General features: G+C 41.6%; 1 protein-coding gene across 6 annotated transcripts in view; it reads left to right on the top strand.

The window, feature by feature from the left end:
• Window positions 1-24,030, top strand: part of LOC137448087 (SAM and SH3 domain-containing protein 1-like) — a 603,815-nt gene that overhangs the window by 566,952 nt on the left and 12,833 nt on the right. For all 6 annotated transcript variants that reach the window (XM_068152265.1, XM_068152255.1, XM_068152262.1 and 3 more), the window contains exons 9-16: window positions 4,004-4,136; window positions 7,864-8,210; window positions 12,543-12,614; window positions 15,956-16,099; window positions 18,194-18,329; window positions 19,253-19,422; window positions 20,448-20,657; window positions 21,355-21,505. In XM_068152265.1, coding sequence (XP_068008366.1) covers window positions 4,004-4,136; window positions 7,864-8,210; window positions 12,543-12,614; window positions 15,956-16,099; window positions 18,194-18,329; window positions 19,253-19,422; window positions 20,448-20,657; window positions 21,355-21,505 — 1,363 coding nt within the window. The remainder of the gene's footprint in view (window positions 1-4,003; window positions 4,137-7,863; window positions 8,211-12,542; window positions 12,615-15,955; window positions 16,100-18,193; window positions 18,330-19,252; window positions 19,423-20,447; window positions 20,658-21,354; window positions 21,506-24,030) is intronic.

The following is a 24,030-nucleotide window of genomic DNA, read 5'->3' as shown; positions in this document are numbered from 1 at the left end:
TTCGCTGGGTCCCCAGCAGCCTGGCTGAGCCCTTCACTCTCTTACAAGCAAGAGCGATTTTTGTGCATTGGCCTTGGCCAATTTGTTATGGTTTGAGGCTGTGGAGCCAGCTGTCTGCAATCTGATGTAATGTTGCCCTGGAAACCAGAAATGAAACACTTAAGCATTCACCACAGAATTACTACATACAGCATTAGCCAAAATAATTAAAAGTTGAGCCATATGGGCTTTCTGATGGAAAAATTTTGGAGTGAAGGAGATGGAAGTTGTTCCTATTTGCAGTACTGCAAATCCATTTGTTTTCCCCTTGGAGCACAGGGAGAGGCCTGCTCCAGCATTGTGTGGGGGCACAGTGAGATGAAGGGGCCTGGCTGTTTTACCCACACTTGAGCAGCACTGTGGCTTGGCCTAACAGGACACCGGGCCATGTGCCAGGGGCCAGGAAGCATTGTCAGAGGGGGATGCAGGTTGTCCTCCTCCTGTGCCGGAGAGCCTCAAGCCTAGTCTCTTGCAGCTGCATCGTTCTCTCTTTCACAGACTGTGTCTACCCTTTTGCGGTGCTGCAGCTCACAGAAGCGCATGTTAAGCAGGGAGAGGGTAAGAGAGGGACTGGCAGCCAGATGCATCAAAGCCCTATGCCGAGGCCTAGCTGCTAGAGCTGTCAAGGAGCCATTTGCCTGGCCCACCACACACTGGGGAAACAGGGATGATTTTTTCCATCTGAAGTCAGGGACAGCCACCAAAAAACCCAATTTGGTCATCATGGAAGTAGGGTGGTTAGAGTGGGTCAGGGAAGTCAAAGCACCAGAGTTCAGTGATTTCCAAAAATGTTGGTTATGGCCTGAATGCTTTACATTTCTGTTTTCTGTTTAATATTAGCTGTAAAAGAAAACATTACTTGAGCTGGAAAAATTAAGCTCTGTTTCCCATGTGCCAAAATGGAAACTTCTGATAATTTAAGACCTTTTTTTAAGAAAACAGTTTCAAAAACAGGAAGCAAATCAAAAGTAGCCTGTTTTTTCAAACTGGTGCAGTTGTCAAGGAATCAAAATGACCTAACAAGGATGTTTCCTAAGTGGCACCACTGGGGCAGTCACCAATGTTTTAGGCCTTTTTAGCATAAACCTACTGGCTGTCCTTTTCCTTCACTTGTCCGTGCCAAATTCTACCCAATATGATAGGAAATAGGCTACTGGGGAAAGACTGACTTGATTAGTCAATCATTCTCTGGTGGCCCCTGTTGTTAAACATAAGCTGTTCTTGCCTGTTTTACCTGAGCATCAGCTCTAGGAAATGTTTATTGCTGCCTGCAGAGAACCCCAGCTCAGAGAGCGCTGGGAGTCCGGAATCAGCAAGGAAAGCCAGTCGACGCTTTATTATAATGAGACTTCATTTATTCTGAGGTGTGCTGGGGACTCCTTGTACTACCAACTCATGTTTGATGTTGGTGCCTTGCGCTGAGGCTGTTTTGGTGCTTGCTTTCACAACAGTAGTTGTGAATGCAAATGTCAAATACTGTAAAAGCTTTTGTTGACATTGTTAAGTCTTCTTAACGCTGCAGGGGACTGCTTTTTATTGGATACCAATACATAGTGCGAAAGTAAGAGTAGTTTTGTATTCTTTGATGAAATCCTGGGTGAAAGGACCAGGTATGACTGACCATTCTCTAGGTTTTGCAGAGCTCAGAGTTTTATAAACGGTAGTCTTGCAATCCAAGGGTGTACAAAAAGTAATGGTGGAAAGCAATGACTTAGAGTAATTACATTTAAAATAAACATATCTCAAGTGCAGAATATGCGTGGTGGTTGCTTGCCAGAATGCATTTAATGGCCTAAGAATGGCATCATAACTAAACTTCTTGGTAAAGTCAATAATCTATCCATCATCTTATCTAAATATGTCTGTCTTGCTGACATGTCACTAAGTTATCCCAGCCATAATCTCTGAATTAATGCTCATCTTGCTGCTTAATTTGTCTAAAGAAGTCTGGTACTCCTCTTTACAGCCCTTTATTTTTTTCTATCCTGAAGGAAGATTATTAATTGCCTAGCCAGCCTGTACCCCTAATAAATGCATTCCTGTGGTTCTTGGATAACAGAATGGTAATTCCATATGTTGCTCATTTGGTATTCCTTGTTTTGGAGTAAGATGAAGTTCATCAGGAAATTAGTAATTGACAGTGCCTTTGCAGAAAGTGGCTGAAGTTTGCTTTGGTGTGTTCCTGCTGGCCTTGTGGAGTGTATGCCTGTGAGGCAAGCTTTCATAGCTCCTTCAGGCACTGTTTGCTCCTTTTAAAGTGTACCTGTGCAACTGCTAATTCATGTCCTGCCCCATGGCATCTACTGTTATTACTGCATCCTGATATTAAAGTGTATTAGAAAAGCAGAAAGCTTTTTTTGTATTTGGGCTATCTTATATTTGGCCTCTGGATAAGAAAACAGCATTTTTGCTGGGGGAAAGGAAACAGTGGCTTTTTATGTTTGGCTTGCATTCATGAGGGATTTTTGGTTTTTTCAAAGTTTATTAAGGGGAAGGAGAAAAATAAGATGAGCCCACTGTGGAAATCCATGTAGTTATGTTGACAGGAAGTTGATGGAGGACTTTCTGTTCATTAAGAATGCAGCAAATTGGCTGGTACCATGGATAAAAACACACTTTCCCTTCCCTTCCCTTCCCTTCCCTTCCCTTCCCTTCCCTTCCCTTCCCTTCCCTTCCCTTCCCTTCCCTTCCCTTCCCTTCCCTTCCCTTCCCTTCCCTTCCCTTCCCTTCCCTTCCCTTCCCTTCCCTTCCCTTCCCTTCCCTTCCCTTCCCTTCCCTTCCCTTCCCTTCCCTTCCCTTCCCTTCCCTTCCCTTCCCTTCCCTTCCCTTCCCTTCCCTTCCCTTCCCTTCCCTTCCCTTCCCTTCCCTTCCCTTCCCTTCCCTTCCCTTCCCTTCCCTTCCCTTCCCTTCCCTTCCCTTCCCTTCCCTTCCCTTCCCTTCCCTTCCCTTCCCTTCCCTTCCCTTCCCTTCCCTTCCCTTCCCTTCCCTTCCCCCCCACCTTCCACATTCTGAACTGATTAAAACAGAGGAAGTAGCACATTGAATGTTGGATCTGGCTTGAAAATCGAAGTCATCTTCTCCTTCACAAGGAATGGATTGTTTCAGCTTGTTGTGTCACTGCTGCTGGAGAGACGGGGATTTTTTTTTTTTTTGGTCTCTGTAATGTTTGATACTTGAGGGAAAACAGCTGGAACTCAGCATACTGGATCAGATGCAAAACGAAACGGGATGCTGGGGAATATGGACTGCACTGTATATCTGAAAAGGTCAGAGTTTTCCCTTGGTCAGTGCTGGAGGAGTGCTGGAGGAATGCTGTGTCCATCTTAATTCCAGCCTCGAGAGCCTTCAGGAGGAGTGTAAGGAGCAGGGAGGAGGAAAGGAATATTTTGTAGCTGTGGCAGTTCGTGAGCGAGGCAGATGAGGTCTCCTCCTTCCTTTTCCTTCCCATCCTTTTCTTGTGCTGCTGGTTTTGATTTTCTGGGAAAACTAGGGGGAAGAAAAAGAGAAGTCGTCAATAACAGAGCTGCAGTTTGGAGTAGCTGTTTATAACCAGGTTTAAACAGCAAGTCCTGAGATGCCAGACAGACCAGTGACTGACCCAAACCGCAGAAGCATAACTGGTATGGTAAGAAGAGCCCTGGGAAAGAGCCCTGCCTGAAACGTACTAAGAGAGGACGTGGAAGTAGTTATTACACAATGCATGGGAAGAAAGACAAGGGCAGGAATGCATTTAACTGCCTAGGATCTTACGTTGCACAGATTTAGAAATCAAAATGGTATGTCATGCTTTCAGAAAAAGAAAAAAATACTCAGTAACTGAATTGCTTCTGTCTGAGCTGAAAATATAACACCAGTTTACAGTGCTGCATTGACACGGTGCAGCAGATGAACTGGGTTAACTTAACTTGAAGGAGCAAGCCATGGATGTATTACTTTATTAATATTCCCTTTGTTTCTTTGCCAGTCAAGAGAACAATCTGATGATGAAACAGAGGAGTCAGTGAAGTTTAAGAGGTTGCACAAGCTGGTGAATTCTACTCGAAGAGTCAGGAAGAAACTCATAAGAGTGGAAGAAATGAAAAAACCCAGCACAGAAGGTAAAAAGCAATGTGCATATGGTTAAAACTGCATGTGTGAATATGTTTCTGCTGAGAAAGCAAAGGGCTGGGGAAGGGGGGTGGAGTGTTCCTAAGGGATAGTAGGAAAAACTGCCTCGTCTGTGGTGCGTGCCTTACCCATGTAACTGTGTTTTGAGGCTGTGGAAGGATGAAAGGGACAGGCTGCAATGTGGTTACTGCTGATCTCCTGGTATTCTCAGAGCAGCACTGGAGAGTCCCTCATTAAGAGATTAGAACTTGGTTTATGTTTTATGCCTCATGCTGGGGAGGGAATAATACTAGGAGAAATCCCAGTCGGGTGCCCCACAGGCTCAGCAAGGAGGTAAGCAGAACTGCCACAGGGTTGCTCCCTTCTCTAAGGCCTTGAACAGCACACAGGTGAAGCTAGTTTTGAGAGGGTAGTGGCTTGCTGGTGGTACAGTTATGCTACATGGCATCATCCTGTGGCAAAAGTACAGAAACTCTATCAGACATTCTTGTGGGATAGCAACTGCCTCATGTAATATTAACTCCTACTTCTAGGGCAGCCTGCTTGCAGTTTGGCTGCTGAATAAGCCCTGCTGCCAAGAAAGAGGGGGAGAGAAGGGAGGAGGAGGAGGGTGGAGAAACAGGAAGCAGAGTTAAGCTCCTGGGAAGCCATGCCACAGAATTAACTCTGAGTGACCTGTACCCGTGTGTGAGCATTCAGATAAAGGAGCCTGAGCCACAGGAGCCTCTGCACTAACCCATCTTGAGTCCTCACTGGGATTGTGAGCACATCTCTATTCTAGTGGCCCTCCCAGGACTGTATGCACATTCCCCTCAGCTTTGCAGCGTGCTGAGCTGTATTGCGATTCCTTCCTAGTGCCGCTGAAGGAGAATGTGTGCATCTCTGGGTATTTGTCAGGAAACTGTTAGCAGATTTATGACTTTGCCTATGTCTCTCCTGCATGGTGAGGGTGTTACTGGCTGGCATGAAAGGCACAGCCAGTCTAGAGCTCTGGGCTGGGCAACTGTCTTGGTCTGGAAAGGTTTTATCACTTCATAAGGACAAGCATAAGCTGGATTATCTTGGAAGTAAAAACATAATTTATGAGAAAGTGCAAAGAGAACAGGGTTAATTCTCCCCTGCTCTGGGGAAGGGACCTTAGAGAGGCTTGTCACACCCCCTCCCTCCCTATGGGCCTGCAAGAAGCTGCCAGAGGCTCCAGGAGTGGGAGCGGCTGCCAGCATCACAGGGACTGCTGGGTGTGCAGATGCCTTCTTACAGTTTGACCAGCCTTTCTCTTCAGCATGTTAACTGTCTTTTTTGCTCTCTATTCCCTCTTACAGCACTACACCTCCTTATTTCCTTTTCTCCTTCAGTTTTTCATTTTGGGCTCCTGGGAAACAGTATCAAAACCAGTTATTCCTAAATAACAAAGTGGATAGCTTCTGCATAACTTCTACACAAGTAGAAGGCTATTGAGTAGCCAAGGCTACATTAGAAGTCTATCTATGACTTTTCTTTCAGTAAATTCTCCCCACACACAAGTTTTCATGTGGCAAATTAAATGCTTATCAATGTTGTCCATCACCATATCTCATAATGTAGTTCTGTATTCCCATTTGGATATGTCAGAGGGCTCTGCAAGATCACAAAAAAATACTCCGGGATTGCTGACTGGCCTTCCAAGTTACCTGCGATTGACTGGACCAACTCTTGAGCTGCTTGTTGCTGTTACTTGCATCTGTGTTATAAATGTGAAGTAATATGAAATCCTAGATAGCTAGGGTTTGGGGGAGCTGGCTGTGAAATTTGATGGACTCACATCAGTAAAACTGCAATAAATTCAGCAGTGTTCAACAGCCTTTAACAAAATGTGAGAGTAAGCTTGGTTTGAAAACTGACGTTCAGCTCCCCAGAAGAAAGATTCTTACTTATCTTCAAAAATTTCTTCACAAAGACCAACTTTTCCAAATTATACATTCCTATAGTTTCTAAAGAAAATACACTAGTCTTAGATTCTTCTCCCACATTTCTACTAAAAAAATCTATTATCACACTAAATATACATATGGATGATCATTAGACTGTGCCAGTACCTGAGTTTGTGTGTATTTTGTTTTAATGTGCTCCTAGAGAGCTAAATAGCTGAAACTTCCTAATTCCTGGGCACCGGTTTTATATAGCATTTAAAAACAAATCACATCTACATCTGTGTCATTGTGGCTTTGTGTCATGGATTCACTCCAGATAACATCTGTTGCAGTGTTGATGCACAATGCATATTTTACAAGTTGTTTAAAAACATATTTACTCAGTGGACTAAAATTGTTTATCAGCACATACTGAGTCCCAGGAGAATGTCTGTTTTCTGTTTAACTTGAGAGGCAGAGGGAAATAAGAGAAAGTTGGACAGTCTGAGGAAAGTGGCATCAAAATTAGACTCCAGTCTAGAGACCTACCCCAGAAAAGTTCTCAAGAGTGAAAGTTTTGTCAGATGTGATCCACTATCCTTTCATTGGCAACACTGAGTTTTATCTTGGTAAAACAGCATCTTCGGTTTCAGCAATAACATGTCAAATGTGTTTTGCCAGCAGTGAACTGAAGGTGAGACAAGAAGTGTGTACACAGCAACGAGTTTTCTTTCATTGTGAAATTTTCCCCCTACTTTTGAGTTTAGTAAATCATAGGTGTTTTAGTATTAGTTCAAATTTTGCTCTGCTGTAAGACTGTGGAAGCAGTCAAAGATGAAGGAAAAGTTGGGTCAAGCAAAAAATTATTTTGGAAAATAAAAAATACAAACACATCTCTCTGTCTCTATCTCTCCGTGATACGTAATAATGAATACTATGAAATTTGTGAGGCCAGACTGAGGAGGATGTGTACTCTTGTTTGACTCTTTCCTTGTAACTGCATCTAATACCTGAGCCTATACTTTGCTCTACCAGATAAAATTTTCTTATATTTTAAGAGGAATTTCAGGTCCTTTAGTCCCTTCTCTGTGCTGTGAGAAGGAGGCCTGACAGTTTGCTCATATCCAGTATCTTGCATGGCAAAAAATCTTCTTCCCTTTCTGCAAAGTATACTTTTGGTGAAAAGCAAGTATTTCTGTCATTACCAGGACACTGTCAAAATTGGCAGACCCTCTATTTGACCAAGTTTGTTTTCTCTGCATGCGTTTAAAGCCAATTCTGTGTGATTAAAATTGGTGCCTCTTCCCCCATCAAAATCCAAAGACTTCATCCAGGAGCTCAGCTCCATAAATTTCTGAAAAAAGTACTACTTTCTGCAGCAGCACTGGATAATGCAAAAGTAGACCTGAAAGACACTTGTTTGTTTTTTAATACCTGTATAATACTTCTGATCTATTGTAATCTCACTAGAGCTGAGCATCATGTGCAAGTATCAGAAGGACAACAGAAGAAGTGGATCCCAGCTTCAGCTTTTAAGATGTTGTTAGTGAGAGCATCTGTGGTCTTACTTAGATGCAGATGAAAGAGAGAAAATTAAAATAACAATGATTCGACTAACAGTCTGTCTACTGTTAACTCATCCCAGAGCTCTCATTTCACAAATGGAATTTATCTACTTGCAAATGCCTTCTCGGCTGCTTGTATCAGGGAGAGTTTTATTCCAACTTAAGTGAGTGATATCTTAAATAAATACAGTAAGGCTCTACAGAGAAATGTCTTGGAGAATTCTGAATGGTGACGGGTGTTGTACTCCTTTTGTCCCCTGTAGGTGTGGAAGAGCACTCACTTGACAACTCTCCTATACTGGATGACAGATCGGCACTTTACTCTGGAGTTCACAAGAAGCAATTCTATTTTGATGGCTCCTGTGAAAAGCAGCCAGAGGACGACTCGGGCTCACTCACTACTTCTCCCTCATCCAGCAGTCTTGATATATGGGGAGCTAACCGGAAGCTGGTGAAGACCTTCAGCAAAACAGAGAGCCGTGGCCTTATCAAGCCTCCCAAGAAACTGGGGACATTTTTCTCTTACCCAGAAGAGGAGAAGACCCAGAAAGTTTGCCGCTCCTTGACAGATGGGGAAATGAAGAAGAGCCTTGGCTCACTGAGCCATGGGGTAAGTACAGAAAGCATTTGCTTTTATGACAGCAACAGGCACAAGCACCATCTTCTGGTGTCCCTGGAGGAGATTCAGAGTGTAAGGAAGCAGATCCGATTGAAGAAAATGGATACTAACTATTCCTGTTCCAGAGCTTTTCTTTGCCAGCGCCCTGCTAGGAAAGGAGCGTACCCCGCAGCTTGCGACCTACAATTACTGCGTCACAAAACAAAAGGGGGTGGCGGTTGTGGCTTCCCAAACAGAAGGCTACGAGGGCGCACCTCTGTCAGCGAGTTCAATATTACCTATGTGGTGGAGAGAAGCCTGTACAGTCACCTCAACCTCTCTCAGCTGGTGCGCCCCGTTACTGACAGGACCCTGAGCAAGGCCGACAAGCAGGACCTGAGGAGATGCCTGCTAGAGGAGGATGAGGAGGCCAAGAGGAAGTGGGCTGCCACAGTCGATCGTTGTACTAAAAGGGTTCTCTTGAGAATACACCAAAAGTCTGTGAGTCAAAGAGTTGCCATGAAGGCAGTCTTCTAGTTTCTGTGAGGTTGCAGTAAACACTTTCTGCTTTATACTTTGATCTAAAAATCAGTGCTTCAATTCAGCTGTGAGGGAAGAGTTTGATACAATTCCATCAGAGAGGAGTTTTATCAAATCTGCAGTTTCTATGTACACAAAATAACTCAGTGAGAGAGAGCAAATATGGCAAAATGCTGCTTTTTAAATTCACCTAGTGCAGAAATCAAGGTCACTGGTGAACAGAGGAGCTTTGAGATGCTATAAACATGTTCTTTGTGATGCTTTGGGAATCAGTATTTGCTTAAAAGGATACCAAGAATTGAACAAAAATTTCAGAGGATTAGAGCACCCTTAGTCAACTGTGCTCTCTCTCCTGCTGTGATTGCCTCTCATTGGCCCTCCGCTTCTCAATGTGCATCTCATCAGTACACCCACCCAACTCTGTATTGTCTGTTACACACAAAGCTGTAGGAACACCAGGAGTTTTATGTTTTGTAGACATTGCTCTCCTGCTTGCTCCTCACCACCACCAGAAGTGCTCCTTCTGCTCTGTCCTTGGCCACTACTGCTGCTTTCCAGCATGAGGTGAAGCTGTCAGCTTCCCTCAGAGCATAGTGGAAAGGGAGCAAGGGGTGGTCAAAAAAGGAAATTGTGCTGTACAATAGGAAATAGTGATTTGAGCACTCGAGGGAGATCCAAAGCTGCTTCCTGATTATGTGACCCCCCCCAGCTTTGACAGTTCCCTTAACCATGATGCTGAGTTTCCTAGGAACTTGCCTTTACGGCCACTGAGATCTCCAAAGCTGAGACAGCTAATCTGTTATGTAGTTGACAACGTAGACACATATTCCCTACTTCAGTGGATGGAAGCAGCAGCCACCCACCGTATTAAGCAATGTACTGCAGTAAACAATACAGAAACAACTTTTCCTCTTGAACTATAGATTTTATTTTGAGAGGTGTCCTGTTTAATTTCCTCAGGTGCTAGGTCTTCTCCATAAAAGTCACAACTTTGGTCTCCTTGAATAACCTGTTGGAGGTGACCAAGCCTTCATGGTTCACTTTTTTGCTTGTTGGACAGAAAATAGGTTTTTTTCCTACCTAATACTATAAACATTCTTGGCAGCTTCACAATTTCTTCTGCACTGACTGCTTGCTCTGCCACTCACAGGACACTGGGGTTTTTTTTCATTATTTTCCCATATATATATACAATGACAAGAGAAACCTTTTTTGTCCTTCTGTCCTGTGAATGGCAGGAATATTTCAGGCAAAAGAGCATATGTGCTGGAGATGCCCCATAAGTAAAAATACCCTCTAAAACCATCTCTATAAATGTAGATGACAGTAACAAACTTTCCAGGTTTTCTCATCAGTAGTCTTGCAATAGTAACTGCGTTATGGAAACCACCTTTTGCTTGTTCACAAAGATACAAACGTGGAAGAAATGGCTAACATTTTGATGTTGAGAACCTGTTCCTCCAGCCTTTGAATGGGATAAATAGTGCAGACGTGCTGCTCTTACTAACTTTTTCAACACCCTTCTTCCTGAAATCACAAAAAACAATGGCTAACTTCACCTACTGCCACTCCTTCTTCCTAGAAACAATGTTTGCTGCAACCTCAGGGAAATTGTAATGCCCATGTATTCAGTGGAATTGGTCACTCTGTCTTGCCTTGCCATTCATATGTGTCATTTCTATTTGTTTCGGTGACCTGGACATGCATGAAATTTTCAGAGCACACCAGTTTTTCTTTTCTCCCAAAATGATAATACTTTTGATTGCATGGCCATTCCATTGGGTATCCCTCTCCGCTCCCGCAGACCTTTCGTTTGGTACACTATTGCCAGATTGCACTACTGGAATATGAAGGCAGAAGTCAGAAGCCAGATGATAAATATATGGGAAGGTCCATAGTGAAACAATAAGCATTGTTTTGATGGTACATTTATTCAGAAGCTTTTAACCAACAAACATTTTGCTTTCTGGGAAGGCCGCTTTAAGAGGAGCTGGTTTGACAGACAAGTTTTCTCAGAGCAGTTCCAGATGTCATCTCTTCATGGCTGGGTTTACCATACACTGTAGGATTAGTTAGAATGGACTCTTCACAGAAGGACAGCATTACTCATAGCTAAACGTGCTGTGTGTTAAAAACTGTTCTTAATACTTGTGGTTGGTCTCAAATGCTTTCTGAAAACAATTTTTAAAAGCTAAGCCATAGTCACTTTGCCTTCTGGGAAAAAAAAACACACTTGAAAAAATTCTCCATCACAGCACTCTTTTAAAAAGTGTGTGAGGCCTAGACAAAGCTGGCTTTGAGCTCCAGAGGGGTTGTGGTCGGTACAAAAACTGTCATCCAAACACTGTAGGTACACAGCAGCCAATATAAAAGCTAGAGAAGAACACTTTTTTTTAAAGCTTGTAAGTATGCTGATTAGCAGAGAACAAGGCAGGAAGAATATTTACTTTAATAGAACTAATTGACATAGTTGTTTATTAAGTGTCATAGTTTAAAGAGCTTCCTTCTTCCTAATAGAATGTTAAAGCAGACTGGTAATTCTCAGGCGGTCTTCACTGACTCCCAAGTACATGCTCATGATACTGATTAGTAGTCCTTTGTAGGTCTGATTTAATGCTTATGTGAGTCTTAGGGTGTCTTTGAAGTTACTCTGTTGCATAGTTAAGACCCTAAGAACTTATAGTTTGCAAGTGGTTGATCTTCTGCCTCCTGTTTGTCCCAACTCTAACTGAAGAAAATCCTTAAAACAGACATCTGCCTGTCTCACATTCCACACTCAGAGCCCAACTGCCATACCTCTGTTCCCCTGGACTGCCCTGTGATACTTATGGCAGGGCCACATGTTTGAGCACTGTGCAACTGGTTGTTCAGTGGCCAACTAAAAAGTCAAAGGGTTTACCTTCTGAATTGCAAAGCAGAGCTCTCTGAGTCCCCTAAGTGTCTGGTCTTTTTTCAAGTGATAGCAAAGCTTTATCAGAGACTCATTGCCACAGTTAAACAATGGTTGGCTGGGGAAATGCAACTGTACTGAGTTTGGTTGCCCTCTGCTCTTGGGAGAGAAGCAGTGTCACAGTGCTGATTTTCTGTCTTTATTCAGGATGATTATTATAAGCTGTATCTATGCGTTCAGCCAAAACTGAGTCACTCAACTAGGGGATTGTGGCACTGTAAACATAGTGCACTTTCTCCCAGAAGCAGCAGAGCTGCCATGTGTCACCAGAGGCAGGATGGTAAATGGCTGATCTGGAATCAGGCAGGGCTTGCTGAATCTCTAGGGACACAATGCTTATGGATAGCTGGGCTGGTTTTTCCCTTCTCTTAACCCATGTCTTGCTCTGCTAGGCCTCCAGCATTTCCCTGTATCTCAGTGGAAATGGAGTCTATGCAGCTATTCCCAGAAGGTAGGTTACTCAGTACTTTAAAAGATTTGGTGGTTGTCTGCTTCAGTGCTACTGTGAACTTGTTTATGAAGGCATATGGGATTGCAGAGGTGGAATTGCCAGCACCCTGGAAAACTTGATGCGTAAGACAAACATTTTCATGAGATCAAAAAGTCTTTTTTTCTTTTTAAAAGGAGACTAGGCAATAGATGACTCAACAGCAGCAGACCTTAGGCGAAGGAAAAACCAAATTACTCAAATTGCTTTATAAGTGATTTTTTTGTTTTATAATCTCCCATCCTTTTGTTTGTTTGCTTGCTTCCATTTTGCAGATGTTTGTGTTTTCACTGGTGTTTTCCAAATCACAGCTGTTTTGAGTAAGCCAATCATTCTGATAGAACTGTACCCATCCTTTCTTTTGCAGAGAACCTGTAGCTTTGGAGGATTTGACTTGACAAATCGTTCCCTTCATATTGGAAATAGTTCTGACCAAATGGTGAGTTTAAGGCAAGAAGATGCCGACTTGAAATAGCAGAAAATGAAATGTGCTATAAGGTTATAATAAACTGAAGTGTAATTTAGGTCTGTAATAACAATTTGGGGATCCAAAAAAGCAGAGTATCTTCGTTAGCCTCAAACTTCCTTAGCTTTGAGAATAACATACCCACCCATATCCTTGTGTGTGTGAGTATTTATATGCCATATGTGTCAAGAAGCAGGAACAAGTGATCAAAGCTCAGATCTAAGGGCACATCTGTAGACTATTTTTACGTCTGACTTCCTCAGAACATCACCCCAGGCGAAACATATGATTAGTATACTTTCTTGGTAAAAATATTTATTATTTGGAATGAAGAGGACAACTTTCACTGGCTGAAGACCTGCAAGTTATTTTGGTGGAGATCATTATGTAAGAGATTTATTATTTGTTTTCTCACTGTATCTAAGACCAGGATCCCATTGTGCTGGGTGCTGTGAAATTGATCTCAGAGCTCTTTTTTTGTTTAAAGAAAAACAAAACACCTCTCCTGAGAATTAATTCCATTTTATGTTACTCATGTTAATCCCAGTGTTACTGTTGGTCAGCCTGCAGCCAAAACCAACAAAATAGAAATGAGCCAGAACACTATTTCAAATTAAATTGCCAACAATTTGTTTGCCTGTATGTATTTTTTCTTTCCTGTTTCAGCATTGAATCTGATAACTTCTCTATTCATTTAAATCAAATCTAAATTGTGAAATATTTTATGTGTCAGCCTTACATTATTTTTTTAATGTCAGCTTGGATTGTGGGGTTGGCTTTTGGTTTTCTGGTTTGTTCGTGGGTTGTTTTATCATCATAAATTACCCCTCCGTTGGCCAAAACTATGTTTGATAAATTTATTCATCATTTTCAACTAAGTGAAAAAGTTAACATCCAATCTTCCACTGTTTATCCTGAAACACAGATACTTTGGCACTGTTCAGACTGGTTTTGATATAGGCAAGTGTGAAATACAGTGAACCAGAATGATGTATACAGGTCAAGGTTTTTTATTTCTTGAAAACATCTCAGTCTGTTAAGTGGAAGAGAATTTTTTTAAACAGACAAGGCAAAGATCTGTCTTTAATTTCTGCTAAAAGAGAAGCAATTACCAAAGAAGCAATTACTAAAGGGAGCTGGGGTTGCTTAGCCTGGAGAGGAGGAGACTCAGGGGTGACATTATTGTTCTCTACAACTACCTGAAGGAAGGTTGCAGACAGGCTGATGTTGGGCTCTTCTCCCAGGCAGCCAGCACCAGAACAAGAGGACACAGTCTCAGGCTGCACCAGGGGAGGTTTAGGCTGGAGATTAGGAAGAAGTTCTATACAGAGAGAGTGTTTGCCCATTGGAATGGGCTGCCCGGGGAGGTGGTGGAGTCACCATCATTGGAGGTGTTCAGGAGGAGACTTGATGGGGTGCTTGGTGCCATGGGTTAGTTGTTTAGGTGGGTTGGATTGGTTAATAGGTTGGATGCGATGATCTTGAAGGTCTCTTGCAACCTGGTCTGGTCTATTCTATTCTGTTCTGTTCTGTTCTGTTCTATTCTAATCACAGACAATATGAAAAGGGAAAAACACAGAACTGTCAGAAATGAAGTATCATCTGAATTTCAGAGAAACTTTTTGAGAGAACATTGGTAAAGTAGCAAATAAATGTAAATTTAGAAAAAAATGTAAATATTTCATGTAAAATATAGTTACACTTGTTTTAGGATTTACTATCTTATGCACCTAAATTGTCCTCAGAAGAATTATTGAACCAGCCAGATACCCAATTCAGTAGTCAATCTGTTTGGCCAATCAGATTTTGGTCTATTTTGCATTGTGATTTTTGGTGTGCTCGGGCTAATAGAGGATGCTGGTAGTAGCTCTAATACAGCTGCCTTACTGTGTGATTCCTGACCCACTGTAGAACAGAAGACTGTTTTAACATGTTGCCTGGACAATCTGAATAAGGGCTAAGTTGTACAAGTAAGTTTGGTAGAATGTCAGTTGATCTGTGCTCGTTATTTTTGTGTGCTTATGGCATAAGTAAATGTAAGGTGTCTTAAAGTGATGTGTGTGTTAAGGTTAAGCAGGTTCAAAGCAGCTGGCCTTTGTCATCCACTATATGTGGATCATCTAATTTAGTTTGGCAGTACCTTCTTGTGTGTTTTAAGAATAGCTGTGCAAGTGTAGCTTTCTACCGTGGTTGATGGATTTAGTAGCTCTTGTTGCGTGGTCTTTTTTTTATAAAGGATTCACAGTGAAACAACAGAGAGACTATAATCAAGAGAAGTTAACAAAATACTTGTTTGAAAATAAAAAGTAAATTTCAGTAGCCAAATGTAGGCATATTTTATATATATATACATATATGCACACATATATATACACACATACACACAGAGATGTATTTGGTTAGGATTTCAGAGGTACCTTTACTCTTGTTTAATGGTATGTGGTGTTGACCAACATGAGCCAGATACCTGAAACTTAATGGGATGAAGGCATCCCTTCTACCTGGACTTCAGCAAGGTCTTTGACACTGTCCCCCACAGCAAACTCCTAGCCAAATTATCAGCCCATGGCTTGGGCAGGAGCACACTGCGATGGGTTAGGAACTGGCTGGAGTGCTGAGCCCAGAGAGTGGTGGTGAATGGTGCCACATCCAGCTGGCAGCCAGTCACTAGTGGTGTGCTCCAAGGATCAGTGCTGGGCCCCATGCTCTTTAACATCTTTATTGATGATCTGGATGAGGACATTGAGTCCATCATAAGTAAATTTGCGGATGACACCAAGTCGGGGGCAGGAGTTGATCTGCTGGAGGGTAGAGAGGCTCTGCAGAGGGACCTTGACAGGCTGGACAGATGGGCAGAGTCCAACGGCATGAGAATTAACACATCCAAGTGCCGGGTTCTGCACATTGGCCACAGCAACCCCATGAGAGAGTGATTCCCCATTGGAATGGGCTGCCCAGGGAGGTGGTGGAGTCACCATCACTGGAGGTGTTCAGGAGGAGACTTTATAGGGTGCTTGGTTGCGTGGTTTAGTTGATTAGGTGGTGCTGGATGATAGGTTGGACGTGATGATCTTGAAGGTCTCTTCCAACCTGGCCTATTCTATTCTGATTTATTCTATTCTGTCCTAACAGATCCCCAACACATTACCTGCAGCAAAAGTTACAAAGCAGGCCTTAGGAGTAAGGACACCACGCTGCTGTCCTGTGTCTGCCTGGGTACTTCTGCATTGACTGCTGACTGATTTTAAAAAAAGAAACAAACAAAAGGTTATTTTATTTCATTTTATAGGCTTAAATCCTGTTTTATTTTGCAGGGCAAAGAAGGAGACTTTGTTTACAAAGAAGTGATCAAATCACCCTCTGCGTCCCGTATATCTCTGGGAAAGAAAGTGAAGTCTGTGAAAGAAACCATGAAGAAAAGGATGTCTAAAAAATATAGTAGCTCTCTCTCTGAGCAGGTATGTAAAGTCTGCAATGGAATCCACTTAATAGTCTAGAGGTGATAATATTGCTTCAAAGCACCTCTGAAGAAATTTCTAAGGCAACTATGGGATGTGACTTTTTCTATGTTCTTTTTAATCCCTCACTGTGAAATGGCTCCCTATAGGTGTCAAACCATGAAAATAGGTTTTCAGATTTTCATTCAAGTAGCTCATCAGCAGAAGCCTGTCATTGATGGCATTACAAATCTCACCCTCTATTTCCATTTCATTATCTGTCATCGTTATTTAAGGGAACCAGTCAGTGACACAGGGTCACAGTAATATATTTAATCTACAATTCACGCTTCAGTTTAAATTCCCAGCATAACTTCACACATACGACTCCACTCTGCTACTACAGATATTTTCTCCTTCATAGCTTGTCTTCTGCAGCAGCCCATTAAAACAGCTGCATGATGTAGTCAGAAGGGCATCCCACAAAAGTTTTCCTATTGTACTTTCATTACAGAATTTTTCATTCTTAAATGCAAACCTGAACAACGTGAGTTGGAAATCATGCTTTGAAATTTAGTGGCCTAGACACAATTTCTGTGTCTTTATCTTTTGATACACTTTAGGTTCCTTACTTTGGCGTATCAAACATTCTTGGGCATTTGTTTAAAACTACCCTTGCCGCTGCGAATGTGTGAACCATAGCTTAGAGCGCTGCCGGGAACACAGCGCTCCCTGCATGACATCGCCCCCAAGTGGCCTCGTACCGGCCGCTGGATTGCCGGGGATGCTTGCAGGCATGGAGGGAAATGGAAAGGGAGTCATATCCTACCAGATCAGCCTTTTGGTAGTAATGCAAAGCGCTGGTGTCCGAGGCAGGAGAAGTTCACAAAATCCAAAATAACCCCAAACTGCAGAATCTGGAGACAGCACAGAGAGGCAGAAACGTGACTGGTTTTATGCAATATGTTGCAACATTCAAATCCCTTTCCTACAGAGACTATTAGCCATGTTTATTAATAACCATGGGCAGTTCCACAGTTATGGTTATTTAATTTCAAGTTACAATTAAAAACATTTTAAGGCCTAACATGACCTGGTATTGATATGAAGATACTTTGACATTGACAGGCCTCACAGTGCACTTCTGCAAAGTGTGTTTAAAAAAGGAATACTCTGAGAAATCTGCTTACAGTGAGTTAGCAATGTTTCAGCTCTCTAGCTCTCTCCAAGATTGACTTGACCTCTGAAGTCATATGCTGGGATGATTTTTTTTTTCCTGATGACTCTACATCATGCAAGTAATAGCTTTCATCTGAAAGTTTTCTGACAACATGTAGCTACAAAAAGTCTTGTATGCAAGCTGCAGTTCTTAGTTTTCAAAACTTTTGCTGCAGTAATTTTAGAATATTTGTACCATTGTAACCCCAACTACATATCTGTATCTCTTTCTGCATTCAAAAATAAAACAAGCAAAAGCCATTAGCTTTAAATGTGCTTTTTATAGAGGCCAACAGAATTTCAATTTAGGAAAGACCCTTTCTAATTTCCCGTAAAGCTTGACTAAATGAAAAGAGAAGTTGCCTCACCCATTGTACCTATAGCAATATCTTTTTGTATTTATGGTGATTAATATTTATACTATGCACAGGCTGCATTTTCTGGTTAAATTTTTCTTCAACGTAGAGTAACAAAGATATCAATGATTTATTGGGAAAACATAGTACATTGCTGTGCACCTCCCTTGCATTGTCTGATTGTTTATATTTATCCTTGTACACAATCCTTAGAAAGCTGAATATGGTGTTAGCTATTTGGCAGGTACTGGTGAGAAAGACATTACATGTCATTAAAACATTTGACTTGGGAGGTTTTTGAAATGCTTCTTTCTATTTACAATGCTGACTTTTTCAGACTCGACTGGTAGCTTCTGTCCATGCTATCATGCCTGATAAAGGGGAGTTTCTAGAGTATAGCTAAATAAGTAGATAAACGTAGAAGGTTTTGTCCTGTCTGTTAAAGAGCAGGGAAACAAAGTCTCTTTCCTTGGGAGATAAATGAGCAGCTCCTGTCTTGCGTAGGTTCATTTATCAAACTGAATTGTTCAATTCCTTTCAGGAGTCCAGCCCTGGGGTGATGCCAGGTTCACCACAGTCACCACCACCAGATACTGACTCCCTGGACAAACCCAAGCTGAAAGCCGGTGGCTCAGTAGAGAGCCTGAGGAGTTCCTTAAGCGGTCAGAGCTCAATGAGTAAGTTCACTTGTAACTGCCTTGCTGAATTTCTGTAGCTTCAAGAAGCAGAGACTTCCACAGTAATTGGAATCAGAGAAAGTCAGAGCAGGAGCAGTGGTTAAAAAATAGAAAGGCTGGTAGGTCATTAAGGGTTTGCAAAAATTGGTAAACTCTCACAGTTGTTTTTTGCTTTGTGTTTATACAGAGCCCTGAAAATGTGAAATCCTGTTTTCTAGCTGGTTCTGTACATCCTACTATTATAATACAAATGATCAAAGTGGTAATTACAATCCTCGACCAGTAATAAACATGATCATCTTTACAGTAGATTTCTCCTGGACATTCCTGATGAGCTTTGTAACTCCCCTCCCCTTCAGAAAGACCTTGAGGCTCCCTCATTAGCTAGTTATTGGAGTATTATTTAAAACCTCTGTGGTTAAGATTGTCTCTACGCAAAACAGAGCTTGCATGGGACACAGACTGTGAACTGGCTTCACTATTATTTACTGACCCATAGAAACCAAGAACATACTGGGGAAGAAAACTGAAAACTCCATTTTTAAATAACTGAAAGTGTTCTGAAAATCAGAGGTACTTTTGCAGTGATATTTTTTGGTAATACAAGTAGAAAGCATTGTCATAAACCCAGATTTCTGGACACAAGGGCAATTCTGGAACCCTCATGCAGGATTCAGAGCTTATTTTCTTCACAACACTATGCTTGTTTTGTGTAGGCAGAACTTCCCACAGAGGTAACATCTCCTGTGAGGTACTATATGGATGAGACTGTAACTAAATATCGAGAAGCTGAATTTGGGAAAACAGGAGTGCAAAGTGAATTATCCAACTCTAATCACATGTATATAGGAAATAGCAGTATTTGAGGACCTTTTCACTTTGTTACCATGTTTTGTAGAAAGACTCACATGTCTCTCTCACAGGTGGTCAGACAGTGAGTACAACAGATTCTTCAACCAGCAACAGGGAAAGTGTGAAATCAGAAGATGGTGATGATGAAGAGCCTCCTTACAGAGGACCTTTTTGTGGGAGAGCCAGGGTTCACACTGATTTTACTCCAAGTCCTTATGATACAGACTCTCTGAAGCTCAAGGTACCATCTGTATCTGGTTTTTAAGAGATCAAGCACTTATTTTGGCATAATTCTTAATTAAGAGCTTTTTGCAAGAACTATGCAATTCCCAGTCTTTAATGAGTTTACTTGTGTGGGTTTGAAGCCCTTTAACCTGCATCTTCAGTTTCTGGAAAAATAAAAGTGTGCCAAAACATAATGATCATTTTGCAAGGATTTTGTTTAAATTACTAGAAAAAATGTTTTCTCTGCCACAATTAATTAATCCATCCATGGGAAAATTCTCAAAATCCTTGGAAGATGTGTGTATGCACCTGCACATGGTGTCTCTTAAAAGGCATTTCAGTTAATATATCTTGAGGTAATACTGAATTACTTTGCTGCCTCTAAGTTTTCACTCCTCTTCCATTTTTCTGCATACCAACTTTTGTTATTTTGAGTTGTGCTGTATTTGATTCAAACCATCTGACTCCTTACATTAATGACTTAAAACTTCTAAGGCAGCTAATTCCTATTAAAGCGGATACACGTAAGGTAATCTCTTCAAGGGTGTAAAACCAGTTGTGTGTCCATTTCTTTGTTATGGTCAGGATCACATTAGGAAAAGTAGCCATGTTGTGTGGTTCCTTTTGCAGTCACCTCCTTTTCTCAGAAGGTCTGATAGGAGATTGTGTCCATATACACTGAGCATCGTCTTATTTGCACCAATATCAGATAGTTGCGCATCTTAGAGACACTTGTACAAAACAGCAGTGATGCACTGCTGAGGTGTAAACAGGTTTGTGAATGTGGACAGCCAAGGTCTGTTCTGGCTCTTTTGTTGACTCACTGTGTGGTCCTAGGCATGTCTCTAAATTCCTTTTTCTTCCCTTTGTAAAACAAATATAACCAGACCTTCTTGCAAGAGATAGGAGTAACATTCTGAAAACTCAGAGGAGTTTTATCCATTCACTGTACATGAAAATCTAAGAGAAAGTGGATGCGTTTGCTTAAATATCCATTAGAAAGCATGCCTAAATGGCTTTCGTACTTCTTTCGGTCTGCAGAAAGGTGACATCATTGATATAATCAGCAAACCTCCCATGGGCACTTGGATGGGTCTGTTGAACAACAAAGTTGGCACTTTCAAATTTATCTATGTGGACGTGTTAAATGAAGAGGAAGAGAAGCCAAAGCGGCCCACCAGGAGACGCCGGAAAAGCAGACCACCACAGCCCAAGTCAGTTGAAGATCTCTTGGATCGCATCAACTTGAAGGTTCAAATTCTCTTTCTGTTAATCCTTCAGTTTTGCATGTGGGAAGGGGGCCACACCTTTGGAGTTGTTGGCTTGGAAAGCTGTACGTTAGATTAGTAATCATGACACCACTTAGCAGAATTGTGTCTTAGACACAGAGTGAAAATAGCCAGGTCCAGGCAGAACTGCCTGTCAGGCTTGAGGTGCTGCAGGGTGCAAGTTGTATGCACTCACAGGCCGTAGATTATTGTATAATATGGCTACTAGCTAACACACTTTGAAAGCAAGTAGAAAGTGTGAAATAACAATACTTAGCCTGTCTTTAAAGAGGAAGGGGTTTTCCACATTTCTATTCAGAAAAGCTAGGGATAAACTGATGCAGCTGCTGTACATTTGTTCCCTCCAAACAGAACTGTGCCATATTGTGCATCCAGGTTACCCAGGCCATTTAATATAGGGCATTCCAAATACAGAAATACAAGCATCACTCTGCTTCTGGCACAGCTACCTCACTAAACTCTGAGCAATGTTTATACAAGCTATAATCCTGTAATTTTTCTGTTACACAGTGGTTTGCATTTGCTAAGATACTGCTTTTATTGCTGGTTGTAAAAATCTCTTCTAGTATTTTTATTGACAAATTAAGTTGAATAAGTATGTTATCTTATCACTTTTTTTGCTTTTTTGCCTTTTTTTTTTTTCTTTCACTTTTTTACAGGAGCACATGCCCACTTTTCTGTTCAATGGTTATGAAGACCTGGATACCTTTAAGCTTTTAGAAGAAGAAGATTTGGATGAGCTGAATATCCGAGATCCTGAGCACAGAGCTGTTCTCCTCACAGCAGTGGAACTTCTCCAGGAGTATGATAGTACGTGGGATGTTTGAGGTTTTCAGTTTTACTAGAGCTCTGCCAAGAACCTTGTGAAACCCTTAAAGCAGAAATCTGGTTCCAAGATTTTGATCTTTTTTTTCCCTTCCCTCCTAATCTGGTTATTTGCAGGGTAATCCTGTGTAGCAACGTGTAGATTTTTGAAGAGTGACTTAAGACTTGCATTTGTTCTGCCAGAATTCTTTTGTTCATGTAAGCCCTGTTACCCAGCTTTATTCAAGTGATGTCAAGTGTACAACACACTCTTTAGAATTACTGATGATCAGGAATAAATCCTGAGATAAATAACTCAAGAAAGTGAGGCATACAGAATAGGAAAGAAGAAACTTCTACACTAGAGGGAAGAGACTAAGATTATCAGGATAAGGAAAAGATCAAATCCCAGAGGGCTGTGGAGGAGGGTAGTGTGTATCCAACTTTCTCTTATTTTACCTGCACATACATATGCTTCTTGGATTGTGAATTGTGAGATTGTACAAGCAGTTTCAGGTCATACATGTAACAACACAGTGATTTTTTAAAGAGAGAAATACATCAGACAAGTGCAGAGTGAAAGATGCTGACCCAGCTGAGGGGTCAGGGTCACTGTCTAAGGTGCAGCAGTGCAATGCTGCCCCATGTACAGATGGTCTCAGGCAAGTGGTTGCAAAGATCAGAGAAAGCAGGATAAGACGTGGCAGTCATTCAGTGGTGGTTTTGCCACAAAGAAGGAAGCAGAACACTACCATCTACACAATGGTCATGGCAGAGTCATGGTAGAGTAGGATCATTTGAAAAGCAAGTATAGCTTGAGTCATGAATTAAGTGTTTAGTTGCAGCAATCTAAGACAGTCCCTAAGTGTCAGCAGAAGTTTAGTATCCCACCAAGCAGAATCAGTGGAAAGGATTGTGTGTGAGTGTTCTTAGCTGCTTCTGTGCCAAATCCTGTGTTGTAGCTTAAACTGTCATAGCAGCAATTTAAACAGCTGCTATTAAGTTGGTAATGCTTAATTCTGTACAGAGATGTGTGGTTAGTATCTCTAAACAGTACTTTGTGGGCTTAGTTTTCACTGACACGTAGCTTTCTTGTTCATTTTGTTTCCCAAAGCGGCATCCACACTTTGCCCACCCTCCTCTATGTCCCAGTATAACTGCAGTTGTAAAGTTAGATTCTTTTCACTTACTTCAGAGCAGCTTTTCATCACCTAATATAAGCTTCTCTTTGTTATCTTCAGACCAGTTTAGAATGCTCACTTCCCTGAAGTAATAAGGGCTTTTTTAGGGCACTTTAATTTTGGTTTGAAAACCTGAAGAAATATGTGATGTAGTGGTTGGAAAGTAAAAATTTCAGCTCCAAGTGAGGGTGACAGGGAGAAAGAGAAATGGGGACCAAACAGCTGGAGCCTGAAAGAGGCAACAACACTTAGTTCCACCCTGTAATTACCTTTTATGTGCTGAGAATAGGAATTGGAGTAGCCATTTCTGACATTTTATAGTTGGGGAAAAACACACAGGATAAGCTTTATCCTTGCATCATGAAGTTGATTTTGTGTACCTTCAGCTCCAAATTTAATTTCTTCACATAATATGTTTTTTGACCAAAAATTCCATGTAAATTCCTGAAATTCAGGTATGAGCCACACTTGAGTGTTGGCTCTTTGCATAGACCAAGGAAGGAAAGAATGTTTACCACTGGTTTTTCCCTTGTCCCTTCCTCCTTTGTTAGGGAACAATATCTAACTACACCAAACTCACTCCTGATCCTTCTTCCTGATGCCTTCTGGAAAATAGGTCAGGGATAAAATTTTTGGTCTATTTCACCTGATTTGGTTCTTTTCAGTGCTTTCCCCTTTTGTTTTGAGTGTTGGAATTTGTTTAAGTCCTAGAAATAACTCTGACACCATCAATTTAAATAAAATTCTGTGGTTATAATTATAGAACTTGGCCCCAAGGCAGTGGAGGTGCACAGTGCAGTCTATTCTGGTTTTATTGTGCACCACACTGCTTTCTCACTCATATTAAGGCTATTGCTTAATCCTCTAGCAAATGAGATTAATGTTTCCAGCATCTGCAGTGACTGTTCCTAATGCTCAGTGTTTTCTAAACCAGTGTCCTGATACAATTAGCACAACAGAGAAAATAATAGAATCATTTAAACCATGCCCCCAAGCACAACATCTACAGCTCTTTTAAGTATCTTCAGGGATAGTGACTACACCACTTCCCTGGGCATCCTGTTCGAGTCTTTGACAACCCTTTCAGTGAAGAAATTGTTCATAATGTCTAACCTAAACCTCCTTTGATGCACCATGAGGTTATTTCCTCCTGTCCTATTGTTTGTTACCTGGAAGAACAGACCTACCCCTACATAGTAGTTGCAGTCTTGAAGTCTCCCCTCAGCCTCCTTGCCTCCAGGCTAAATGACCCCAGTTCCCTCAGCTGCTTCATGGCCTTTATTTGGACATGCAAGATAACAGTGTTGGAAGGCTGAGAAGTTCAGATGGATTTTATGTTTGCCTGTTTTT

Source organism: Melanerpes formicivorus, unplaced genomic scaffold (assembly GCF_026170545.1).
Source record: "Melanerpes formicivorus ecotype bairdi unplaced genomic scaffold, bMelFor1.0.p_v2 SCAF_2, whole genome shotgun sequence".
In the NCBI taxonomy this organism is placed as follows: Eukaryota; Metazoa; Chordata; class Aves; order Piciformes; family Picidae; genus Melanerpes; species Melanerpes formicivorus.
This window is presented reverse-complemented; position numbering and strand designations above follow the sequence as displayed.